General features: G+C 39.4%; 1 protein-coding gene across 1 annotated transcript in view; it reads right to left on the bottom strand.

Moving 5' to 3' along the window:
- Positions 1 to 13,896, bottom strand: part of DNAH11 (dynein axonemal heavy chain 11) — a 395,178-nt gene that overhangs the window by 149,990 nt on the left and 231,292 nt on the right. Inside the window, exons 45-50 of the mRNA XM_073581471.1 lie at positions 11,362 to 11,493; positions 9,354 to 9,527; positions 7,913 to 8,117; positions 2,425 to 2,590; positions 1,358 to 1,460; positions 240 to 479 (exon numbers count right to left, since the gene is read on the bottom strand). Coding sequence (XP_073437572.1) covers positions 240 to 479; positions 1,358 to 1,460; positions 2,425 to 2,590; positions 7,913 to 8,117; positions 9,354 to 9,527; positions 11,362 to 11,493 — 1,020 coding nt within the window. The remainder of the gene's footprint in view (positions 1 to 239; positions 480 to 1,357; positions 1,461 to 2,424; positions 2,591 to 7,912; positions 8,118 to 9,353; positions 9,528 to 11,361; positions 11,494 to 13,896) is intronic.

Genomic DNA, 13,896 nt, shown 5'->3' with positions numbered 1-13,896 from the left:
AGTAGATACCCATACTGCTAATATAATTCCTGTAAATCTGGTTATTAGCACACCTGGCAACAGGCGTTCTAAGATTAATTGGTGTAAATAGGAGTAAACAAACACTCTCTCTCGTGTATCTATTTAATATAGTATTTGCTGTGACTATAACAGTTCATGCACACTATGTTCTAAAAATATAATAGTAAAAAAAAATAGTTTTACAATTGACTCCATGTAGAAAAAAACATAGTGCATACCTGGAAAATATTGGAGATATCTCTCAGATTAAAAATATAATGAAATTTGATAGCAGTTGGAAGGAAATTCTGCACCATTTTCTGGCTAAGCCACATCGCTGCCTGAATCATAGTTGGTCCAGTTCGCAGAATTGATGGATGGAATGAGTGTTGCTGGAAGTGGAAGCTAAGGATCTTGGCAAATATGGCTTCTAGTGCATCATTTGAAGGAAAACTGACAGCAAAAACAGCAAAATGTCTCTAAAAATCAAAGATATAAAATCCATATGGTATAACACCAGTAATGGCAAAATGCTCATAAACAATGAATTTGTTTCTAAAACCATAACATTTAAAACATTTATATGTACAGCTATGGGATAATAGCGTAGGTTTCAGCTGCAGAACTATTTACACTAAGGTAATTCAATATTCACACTATATATTTGCAGTGTAGACAAAACTCCCCGCTCAGAGCCGCTGAGCGCAAAGATTGGCTGCCAACATCAGTACCACAACCAAAGCCGGACATCAGGCACAGCAGCGAGACAAGACGGTGGATCTGGGGAAGGCGAGTACTGTGGGTTTGTTTCTTTATAGTAGATGATAGCATGCATTCTGGGATTAACTGTTAATGAAAGGGTACAACTACTTTAAGGTCAGGATAAAACAGATAAGAGTTACCAACTCTGCCATCCGGTGGAGCTCGCTGAAGGATTTACAAGCATCTCATTTCTGTAGCCAGGTTTGTACAATGGATAATAGCGGCTGCAGAGGCCAAACTTTTTAAATTTTTTAATTAAACCAGATGGCAAAATACATTTTTACCTAAAGATGCAAGTAGCTAAAAAAAAAAAAGCCGCTGAAGGTGTCCGTATCCTATAAAGTGTAGCTGCACTTTCAGAAACGTTGTAATGTCATATAATAAAATGAAGGTGCTCAGACGCGCAGCCATGCTGTGCCCTCCTACAAAAACTAAAGACGGGAGTAGAAAGTCTAGGAGCCATTCTTCAATCTGAGTGGAGAGGAGCAATTCTGTTCATTTGTTATAGTGATTGGTGGGGGTCTCCGCACACAGACCTCCACTGAACAAAGCTACTGACATGTCACTATCACATATGATCACACCTGTCAATTACCTGCAGTCGCTGGTTAACAGTAAAGCTTCCTGCAGTTGGATTCATACAAGCGACATATTGACAATTATGAACTTCTTTAAGGGTCATTTTCTGCCTCTCATACCTGCAATAACAGATGGTGAAGACATTAACAATGAATCTCAATATCTGTTTACCTATATTAATAATATACATTCAATTAATGCAAAATTATGAGAGTTATACAATAAAGGTTTTATTTGATAAATCCATACAAATACTTACATTTACACAGTTTTCTAATATACTTTCCGTATCAGTTTAGGTCACATAATGTATGCGGCTCATTATAAGACACCAACCAAATAAGTTTATAAGACACCAACCAATTAAGTGTCATCATATAACTTGAAGTGGTGTGCCTTTCAGACAAAAACAGTGTGTTCTAAGATGCAGCTTTTACATATTTGCTTTTTCACAAGGGAAATACATTATAAACACATACTCCTCGATTCATCAAGACGTGCATTTTTTATGTTGGTCTTCATAAAGGGGCAGGAAGAAGTGTAAATTTCCTGATTCATTAAGAAGTGTATGCTTCTTAATGAACCAGGCGAGGTGAAAAATGTAATGCGCCTTCGTGCACCTCGCCATAAATCTTACTCCTGCCAGTGGCTGGAGTAAGATTTGTAGAGTAAACAACACCACCACTTGCCATAAATTTGACAAGTGGGGGTTAACATGCCCCATCATGCCTCCCATTCTGCTCACTTTGTCAGAGCTGTGTGAAAATGGCATAAAAACACTAAAAGTTGCAAAATTTCTGAGTAACCTTGCTTCGCGCAAAAGCTTTTGTGATTTTTCAAAGCTTTTTATGCCAGAATTCTGCAGTAAGAGCTTTTATGAATCAGGGCACTGTCCTATAATTGTAATAATTTCTTTTCATGACCAGGGCAGAATTTTTTCACCTTGTGTAAGAGAAAGATAACTTAAAGATCTGTGGTCAAAAAAAGCAGTATTGAAATTTTACGGCTCCTCCATTTTTATATAACTATTTTTTAGCTAAAAGAGGAATATTCATCTTACTTAAAAACAAATTAAAGCTTTACCAGTGGCCATAATCAAAGTGCTGTCTAATCAGGGCATGAGGCTGGACAGTTCCATACTTGTCGACCTCAGGCATGTTCAAGTCATCAATGAAATACACCAACTTTTTGTTTCCAATAGGGCCATAGTTGCGCCCTGCTTTCTTCTCCAAAGACTTCTCAAGTATCCCTGTAAAACAGAGAGATTACCCATAAATAGTGTTCCTCTAAATACCAATAATAAGATCTTGGAGGAAAGGTCTCCATGCAAAATAACTGGACACATAACGTAAAGATCAATTTATATCATAATCAGGTTAGCTCAAATATTTTCAGAAATAAGCTCAATAAAATGTATAAGTTTTAAGGCAGGAAAAAGAATAAAATGTCATATTAGTGACAAATTCTTTGTAAGGTATATTTGAAACCCAACAATTAGAGTTGAGCGATACCGTCCGATACTTCAAAGTATCGTATCGGATGGTATCGGCCGATCTTTAAAAAAAGTATCGGTATCGCCGATTCCGATACCGGAAGTCCCATTCAAGTCTATGGGACTTCCGGTATCGGAATAAGAAAAACCCTTTCCTGCCCTTGTACAGCCTCTCTGGGGTCTGTACGGGCCTTTCGGGGGGCTGTGCCGGCCTGCCAGGGGGTCTGTGCAGGCTCCGGTGGTCTGTGCCGGCCTGCCGGTGGTCTGTGCAGGCTCCGGGGGGCTGTGCCGGCCTGCCGGGGGGCTGTGCCGGCCTGCCGGGGGGCTGTGCAGGCTCCGGGGGGCTGTGCCGGCCTGCCGGGGGGCTGTGCCGGCCTGCCGGTGGTCTGTGCAGGCTCCGGGGGTCTGTGCAGGCATCGTCCGATGGGACTACAAGTCCTATCGGGCGATGCCTGCTACCATGACAGTGATTGACACATTAGCCAATGATGGGACAGTAGTAGTCCCATCATCCGGCTAATGTGTTAAATGTAAAAAAAAAAAAAAAAAATTACATGCTACATACATACAACATGCATACTACATACATGCTACATTCATACTACATACTACATACATGCTACATTCATACTACATAAATACTACATGCAACATACATACTACATATATACTACATGCATGCTACATACATACTGCATGCTACATACATACCACATATATACTACATATATACTACATGCATGCTACATGCATGCTACATGCTACATACATAACACATATATACTACATGCATGCTACATACATACTACATGCTACATACTACATATATACTACATGCATGCTACATACTACATGCTACATACATACTACATATATACTACATGCATGCTACATACATACTGCATGCTACATGCATGCTACATACATACTACATACATACTACATGCTACATACATACTACATATATACTACATACATACTACATACATACTACATGCATGCTACATACATACCACATACATAACACATATATACTACATGCATGCTACATACATACTACATGCTACATACATACCATATACATACTACATGCATGCTACATACATACTACATGCATGCTACATACATACTACATGCTACATACATACTACATATATACTACATGCATGCTACATACATACTACATGCTACATACATACTACATATATACTACATGCATGCTACATACTACATGCTACATACATACTACATACATACTACATGCATGCTACATACATAACACATATATACTACATGCATGCTACATACATACTACATGCTACATACATACCATATACATACTACATGCATGCTACATACATACTACATGCATGCTACATACATACTACATGCTACATACTACATATATACTACATGCATGCTACATACATACTACATGCTACATACATACTACATATATACTACATGCATGCTACATACTACATGCTACATACATACTACATACATACTACATGCTACATACATACCACATATATACTACATACATACAATACATTCATACAATACATACATAGACATACAGTACATATAACATAGAGTAACATACTTACCAATACTTGTCACATTGTTCCCCGAAGCCATTGTCTTTTCCGGGATAAATATTAACATAACAAACCACAAAAATACTCACCCACGATCCGAAGCAGTCCACGAGTGTGTCCCACGACGATCTTGGGTAGAGAACTGCAGCATCAGCTGTTGCTGCCGTTCTCTACGGGCTGCAGGAATCCAATGACGGAAGGTAGGTATCCTTCCGCACTGTATTCCTCCGCCACTTAAAAAAAAAAAAAGTCCCTAGTCTCACTTTATGCCATTGCTGTGTGGGAAATTCCCACGCAGCAATGGCATAAAGTGAGACTAGGGACTTTTTTTTTTTTAAGTGGCGGAGGAATACAGTGCGGAAGGATACCTACCTTCCGTCATTGGATTCCTGCAGCCCGTAGAGAACTGCAGCATCATCTGATGCTGCAGTTCTCTACCCAAGATCGTCGTGGGACACACTCGTGGACTGCTTCGGATCGTGGGTGAGTATTTTTGTGGTTTTTTATGTTAATATTTATCCCGGAAAAGACAATGGCTTCGGGGAACAATGTGACAAGTATTGGTAAGTATGTTACTCTATGTTATATGTACTGTATGTCTATGTATGTATTGTATGAATGTATTGTATGTATGTAGTATATATGTGGTATGTATGTGGCATGTAGTATGTATGTAGTATGTATGTAGCATGCATGTAGCATGTAGTATGTATGTAGCATGCATGTAGTATATATGTAGTATGTATGTAGCATGCATGTAGTATATATGTAGCATGTATGTAGTATGTATGTGGTATGTATGTAGCATGTAGTATGTATGTAGCATGCATGTAGTATATATGTAGTATGTATGTAGCATGTAGTATGTATGTAGTATGTATGTAGTATGTATGTGGTATGTATGTAGCATGTAGTATGTATGTAGCATGCATGTAGTATATATGTAGTATGTATGTAGCATGTAGTATGTATGTAGTATGTATGTGGTATGTATGTAGCATGTAGTATGTATGTAGCATGCATGTAGTATATATGTAGTATGTATGTAGCATGTAGTATGTATGTAGTATGTATGTAGTATGTATGTGGTATGTATGTAGCATGTAGTATGTATGTAGCATGCATGTAGTATATATGTAGTATGTAGTATGTATGTAGTATGTATGTGGTATGTATGTAGTATGTATGTAGCATGCATGTAGTATGTATGTAGCATGCATGTAGTATGTATGTAGCATGCATGTAGTATGTATGTAGTATGTATGTAGTATGTATGTAGCATGCAGTATGTATGTAGCATGTATGTAGTATGTATGTAGTATATATGTAGTATGTATGTAGCATGTAGTATGTAGCATATATGTAGTATGTATGTAGCATGCATGTAGTATGTATGTAGTATGTATGTAGTATGTATGTAGTATGTATGTAGCATGCAGTATGTATGTAGCATGTATGTAGTATGTATGTAGCATGTAGTATGTATGTAGCATGCATGTAGCATGTATGTAGTATGTATGTAGTATGTATGTAGCATGTAGTATGTATGTAGCATTTTTTTTTTTTTTTTTTAACATTTAACACATTAGCCGGATGATGGGACTACTACTGTCCCATCATTGGCTAATGTGTCAATCACTGTCATGGTAGCAGGCATCGCCCGATGGGACTTGTAGTCCCATCGGACGATGCTTGCACAGACCCCCGGACATCAGCACAGCCCCCCGGCAGGCCGGCACAGCCCCCCGGCAGGCCGGTACAGACCCCCACAGGGTGCACAGACCACCGGCAGGCCGGCACAGCCCCCCGGCAGGCCGGTACAGACCCCGGGCAGTCCACACAGCCCCCCGGCAGGCCGGCACAGCCCCCCGGCAGGCCGGCAGAGACCCCCGGCAGGCCGGCAGAGACCCCCAGAAGGCCCGAAATGACGGCGCATCATGATGCGCACACACCGCGCATCATGATGACGTCAGGCCGTCAATCAACTGAACTTCCGATTCCGATGCCGAATTCAGATATTGAAAAAATATCGGAAGTCGGTATCGGAATTCCGATACAGCAAGTATCGGCCGATACCCGATACTTGCGGTATCGGAATGCTCAACACTACCAACAATGCTTATGGCATGTTATGGCAAAATGTCAATTTGTCATTACTACACTGCTGTTGATAACCCTATTCTACAAGCTGAATTGATGGAGGGCTTAATTAGCCACATGATGGACACCAACAACATCCCAATGGACCCCACTGATTAAAATTTGGTTGATGAGTGTCATACGTGCTGTTTCTTAGTTCTATTCCTCTCATTCTGTAGATGTAATTTTTGTTTTTCATGCCCAGATGTAGAATCTTGCATTTCTTCCTGTAAAATACTATTCTATTAGTCACTAACCATTGATCAAGCTTATCGAGATCCTTCTGAATCCTTTCGGTCTTCTCCAGTGTTAGTTATCCCTCCTAGCTTTGCATCGTCTGCAAATTTGATCAGTTTACCATTAGCTCCCTGATCTAGATCACTTATAAAAATGTTGGCAATACTGGGGCTAGGACAGATCCTTTTGGTACCCCACTTGCAACAGTTTTCCAATTGGATGTGCAATCATTTATTACCACCCTGAGTATGATCAATGAGCCAGTTATGAATCCACCTAATCATAGCCCGAATTGTTTGCTACAAACCCATGATGGCTCTAGTTAATTACTATATTTTTATCCATGTACTTACATACATGTTGTTTAATAATTTGTTCAAAGATATTTCCTGGTATAGAAGTAAGGCTCACAGTCGTGTGATTTCCTGGCTCCATCTACTTTTTCTTCTTTCCTTTTTTAAAGATGGGGACAACATTTGCTCTTCTCCAACCTTCTGGGACTTCCCCTGTTCTCCAGGATTTTTCAAAGATTCTGGCTAGTGGTTCTGAAATTTCCTCTGATAACTCTTTCACTATCCTAGGAAGTAACTCATCTAGACCAGGAGATTTAAATTCATTTAAATTAGCCAACTGTTCCCTCATCATCTCTCTGTTTATAGATAGTGTGGATTATTTTATTCCTTCGATGGCACCGTGAAGATCAGTTGATGTTACAATTGTTTTCTTAGAGAACACTGATGAATATATGAATGTAAAAGTTTGGCCTTCTCAACATCATTTTTGACCATTTTATCCTTTTCATCCTGTAAAAATCCTATAGCATCACTGACTTTTTTTTTTGCTTGCTTTTAAGTAACCTATAAAAGTGTCTAAGCACCCCCTATTCAACTTTGTGACCATACATGGGATTCGGAGCTCAATCAGAAAATAGGAGTTCAAAAGACTTTAAAGATATATAAAGATACACCAAGAAATGATAAGATGGATATTCTAAGGATATTTTCAGGACTTTACGCTGAAAAAAATTATTGTACACTATATTATTAAGCAAACACTTTAATGTGAGAAAACATTACCCCAATAACTGATAACTGAATCTTACTTTGCAGAGCAGCAGATGTGGTATAATAGTTGAATGGAACCTTAGATATCATGTACTGATCGGATAAGCACGCTAGTCTGTCATTCAGAAATACTGTCTTGCCCACTCCTGCGCTGCCAACAAGCATCACTGGCTTAGACTTTTTTACAAGTAGATCTGTGAAGTATCCAAGGCATGTGGTTTCAGAAGTATGGACGAAAACTGCCTACAATAAATCAAACAAAAAAATGAAAACTACAGTTTTGATTTAGGTAATAAAAACTATAGCTTATAAATTATCATTCCGATCTAGCTTTTTCCGCTTGAGGTTATATTTTCTTAACAAAATATAAATAGAGTTTGCAAAGCTATTATGGCTGTTATACAAAAAAAAACCAACAGAAAATTTAAAGGAAACACACAGGTTATGACTATCCAGGGCATAAAAAAAAAAACTTGCCTTAGTACTAATAGTCAGGTACCTACGTGCCCGTTGTGCCCTGTGCCGTTCTGTACCGGCACAAAGTAGTCACAGACTTCTGTGATTGTGAAGTCAAGTCAACAGAGCGGCAGTTTGTCTTCCTGTTGACAGGGTGGAACTACTGGTGTCATACTGATTGATAGCTGCCTCTCTTCTGCCTAACTGGGAAAGCTGGCTGTCAATCAGCATGATGCCAGTAGTCCTGCTTTGTCAACATCAAAATAAACTGCTGCTCTGTTGACAGGGAGCAGCTGAATCTCCGGCAGGAGCGGTCAATGAATGGCGCCAGGTACAACAGACAGGTAGTTGCCTCTGTTAGCAACTGCATGCATTTTTTTTAAAGTCCCAGATATCCCCTGTAAGGCTATATGCACACATCATTTTTAAGGTGCAGAAGCAACTGCTGAATTTTTCCTTGGCAAAGCTTTTTTCTCTGAAGTGGCCTTACTGACTTTCTTGCCTTCGATTCATGCAGCAGGTTTGGGGGCGTCTTTTTTCTATATTGCTACGCTTTTAAACCGCTTCATGGTTTCCTAACCCTAGAACCAACAAAAGAAGTAACAAAAGACTGCACATATGCATAGCAATGTTTTTACATTGTTGTGCAAAAAGTTTACATTTTTTGCTGCTTTTTTAGGCGGGTTCCAAGCAGAATCTACCTGAAAAAGACATTGTGTTCACATATTCAAAGTGTTTTCCAGGACTGACTGTTAATTAAAAAAAACTGAAATAACATTGTTATATCTGTGTAACCCATTTCATGATAACCTCCATCTAACTAAATGCTGGTTTTCAAATCACAACCTTACATAAATGCAGACTACCCCACAGATGCAATAAGAGTAATAAAACAGGAATAAGACGCAATCACCTTCCCTATATTTGCCATCATCACTACCAGCTTTCAAGCATTTTCTATTATCACTATTGGTAAAGAATTCAAAAAAGAAAAAATAATTTCTTCATGACCATACAATGTACCTGTAGAGGAGTCTCAGGGTCCATATCAAATTTGGGAACTTTTTCACTCCAAGGCATAAATTTCCTGGCTTTGTTATCCAAATAATAATCAAAAACTGTTCCTTGGCCTGGAAACTTCACCGCCTTCATCTCTTTGATCCACCACTGACTGAATTCAGCTCTGTAGTCCATCAGCTAAAACAAAACAAGCAGGATAAAAAATAAAAACCTTTTAATTAATGCAGATGCATCATTACTACAACCAGTTTGCACACATTACACATGGCCAGCAGAACTCCAACACCTCGCCTTCCCATGGTTTTAAAAAGGAAACAAATGTTCCAAACTAACTCTACACCGTAAACAATATATTTTTATATACCGTATTTCATATGCAAAATTGCTTTAACGAATGAAATGCCGTAAAAATATATTTGTAAAAAAAATATCTAAAATCTATAAATACTTTTCATATTTACAACAGTATACCACAACAATATATCAAAACCTTTCACCAGTCTTCAGGATGGGAGAATGATTTTGATACTCAAATAATCCAATGCAGGAAAAGAATATTTTGCAGATAAAGAGGTTTTCGCAAAATTGTAAGTTATCTGATATCCTAAAGGATAGTACAGTATTATATTATTCTAGCATAAAAACCTTTGAAAAGTCGCATAATTTGGGGGTAACTGGCGGTTGTGCTAAAATTTTGTCATTTCTGAGTTTGGTGTTCTCAAGTGACATTTGCCCAGCTCCGATAAAGTGGATGGAGCTGAGGTGGGACAGGGGAATGTCAACCGCCACTTGTCAAATTCAAGACGCGTGGTGGCGTTCGCTGCACCACTAATTTTACTCCAGCATGAACTGGAGTACGATTTTTGTGGAGGTGAACACACAGGTGCATGACACTCGTCCAATGCACCTCTTCAAGGTTCAGAAGCGTCTGACTCCAGCCCATCTCCTCATCAAGACTAACGTAACAACGCCGGTCTTGATTTATTGAGCCCATTGTCTATTTGAATGCCAGAGAAAGCAAAATACAGCGCTCTGCTAATTCCGGTAATCCCATGGACAATGAATGGAGTGGACTCCAAGCAGGCACCCCTCCGCTCCATTCAAGACAGGCTCGTTTCTGTGGTTTCAGTGTCCTGTTCTCGCCATCGTTGAGGGTTCCTGTGGTTTGATCCCCAGCTATAAGCAAGTTATCCATTTCCCATGGGTTGGAGATAACTTAGAATTTTGAGAAAACTTGTATAAATGAGTGTAAACCAGTTATACATTTTAACCAACATCTATTTAAGACTGAGGCTACACACAGATTATTTCCAGCAAAATGTCCCACCTACTGTTTAAAGGAACACAATAAGAATTGAATCTCATAAAATAAAAGATGACTTTTTAAAAAGGAGTTGTTATTTGGTTGTCAATTGGTAATGGGTGCATGGTACCAGAAAAAAAAACATATCACCATTATCAAGTAATAAAAAATCAATTATTCACACTGCTTGGGACCCTCAGTTTCGTGCTCCTCTGTGAGGTCTATGAGAAACCATAAAAAGACTCTTGTACACTGTGGACATTTGAACTTTCCTTGTCTCAATACAGTTCATGGATTAAAGGGTCTGGAAGTGTTAACCAATCTTACCATCATCAAATTTTAGAGAGCAGACACTGATGATTTTAAGAACAGTATTTGAGTACACACCGTTCCCACATTTCAGCAATGATACTCTGAAAAAGCTTAGGATGAACAAAGATGAGAATATCCAAAGAGAAAATACACAAAAGGACTAAGTAATTATGTGAGTGTTGGAAAAAGGAAAGATAATAGAGGAAAATTACAGGGTGACAGGCGGAAATAAAAAATCTTTTAGTGTATTATGTCAAGTGCATGAATATTTCACCCTCACAACCTTTTTAATATGCTAATCCTTCCAATGTGCTATTAAATATTCGACAGAGCAATTTTCTATCATTTAAAATGCATACAAATAAATAAATCATCAGTCAAAGTGTCACAACAAACCTGGTCTTTGTGTAGGGCCCCGCCAAATGCCCAGATACAGGCAAAGACAAAATATAATTCGTACAGGTCTCGGGATGAGTCAGGAGGAACATTCTCTGGGGTCAACAGGCAATCGAGAAGAGAACACAGAGTCTGTAATAAATGGTTAATAATATAGTAAATGTATAGAAAACAACACTAATATGTATCTTACAGAAAAGCAATAGCTATTTTGTCAAAAGTGAAAAAACATCTAAGAAAAAATTTCTATTCATATAATTGCCTTGTAATGTTTTTATTTCCTGTTCTGTCCAGATGTCACCGTATCCCAGAATTCCAAGTGGAGGAAGTTCACCGACCGCCATATTGGGACACCCAAGTGAAGGGTGTCTCAATATGGAAACTGCTGCTGGTACCAACATATTGCGCGGTACCACCAGCGGAACACCTTCGCACAACACACACACACACTCTATACGCCGTACGCACCACTCACACTCTCACACAGCCTCTTGCGCGGTACCACCAGGGGAACACCGTCGTACTGCTCCTGTGCAAATTCTGCGCAGGCGCAGGGAATCTTTCTGCTGATCCCGGCGGCAGATGTGCAATGTGTCTATAGCCAGAGGAAGCCGGTTGCATTAAAGGGGTTTTCCCACGAACGAAAATTCATTTTAAAAATTGTCTGTGTCTGACCATGTACGGAGCATACCACATCTCCTGGTCAGGGGAGGAAGCAAAAGACAATACTGACATTACAGCAGGGGATCACAGTGGATTCATTTTGTGAGGTAAAATATTTAACTGACTGTTTTTAAACAAGATTTTACCTCACAAAATGAATCCTCTGCGATCTCCTGCTGTAATGTCAGTATTGTCTTTTGCTTCCTTCTCTGCCCAGGAGCTGTGGTATGTTCTGTACACGGTCAGACACAGGGGTGAGAGAGACAGAGCACAGGGGGGAGACAGCTCAAACGGGACAGCACATGAGGGGAGAACACAGCACAGGAAGGAGAGAGACAGCAGACAAGGGGGATAGCACATGGGGTAGACAGGTCAAAGAAGAGAGCACAGACGGGAGAAGTCAGCACATGGGGAAAGAGAGAGTGGATAGGTGGGTGAGCACATGGGGGGAGAGATTCTCAACACTGCAAAGCCTGCCCCCATCGTGACATTACCGCCCTCCCGATGCGATAGCATCGGGCCTCCATCTAGTTTAGTTATATTTATGTACAGAGTCATTTTCTCATTTTGATTGTAAGGCACCTTAGCCATAAAGATATCAAAGAGCAATACACAGACTGTGGAGGTTAGCTGTATGGTAATGGTTTTAAAGTAAATGTCAACAGGATTTCACACTCCAAACTATTTCTATGTGCCTATAGCTCATCCAAAGACAAACCCCGCAATACCTTTACATAAGAGAATGTTCCTCTGTTACTCAGAAATCAGCGCTGGTATTTATATGTAAATGGATATGGTAGATCTAAAGCATCTGTCACTCCAGCTCTATTCCCATCTCCTTTATGATGCTCAGCCTCAATGTTGTGTGATTTCAGGCAAAGAAACTGTCAGTCAAGCAGGAGGGGAAGGCACTGGGTGGGGAATATAGCTGGAGTGACATAGGCTTCATGTCTACAGCCTCACTTACAAAGCAATTCAAACACTGATTTCTCAGAAATGAAGGATCAGACTGTCACACCATGTAAATGTATTGATGGACTTTTCTTTCAAAGAGTTTGAGTTGTGAAATCCTTCTGACAGATTCCCTTTAAATTTCAAGGATAATGACTGTATTATGTGAAATATGACACATGACTAATCACTTATTATGTTATGTGTAAAACTACCCTTGTTCATAAACTTGCTCATGCCATAAATGCTGCATTATATTGTGTGATATATGGGTAAAATGAGTTTATTGCAATAAGGGCCCACTGGCGGTAGGACCTAAGGTGTGACTAACGGATTTGGCATGGAGCTAAACCAGGGAGCAGAGTCTAAGGGATTGAGAGTTCTTTAGCCTTATGGACTTTCCCACAGATAATCAAAAAGTTGCTCCCCCCATCAGTAGTCTCCATTGGCATGGCAGGTATATACATGATGGGTTTGTAAACTGCAACTACAATATACAGGTAAGGTTTATATAATCTGCTGGAAAAACCAAGGAAAGATGGTATTGGGGATGACAATTACATAAAAAAATGGAATAACTGAAGGTTTATCACTATTTTCGGTTCCTTTTAATTGTAAGCAGATTGGGTGCGCAGTTCAGACATAAGAAGCACAAACACACACACAACATCTTGAGTGAGGACGCATAGTGAAAGCTTCTTGTATACAAGTCTTATTCTTAGCCATACACAGAGGACCACTGCAAAGCTTCAGGCATCAATGAAGCTGCTCAGTGGTCCTATGCTTCCGGTTTAGTGCAGGTGTAGATATACAGCATACAGAAAGCAGTAGCTAAACTTCTAAGTCTTGACCACAGCTATAATTCTGGTTACAAGTGACATTTTTCGCTTGCCATATATAAATTGTGCCATGCAATGCAAT

Source organism: Dendrobates tinctorius, unplaced genomic scaffold (assembly GCF_039654945.1).
Source record: "Dendrobates tinctorius isolate UK_male_01 unplaced genomic scaffold, ASM3965494v1 ptg000070l, whole genome shotgun sequence".
NCBI lineage: Eukaryota > Metazoa > Chordata > Amphibia > Anura > Dendrobatidae > Dendrobates > Dendrobates tinctorius.
Note: the sequence above shows the minus strand (reverse complement) of the source record. Positions and strands in the feature narration are given on the sequence as shown.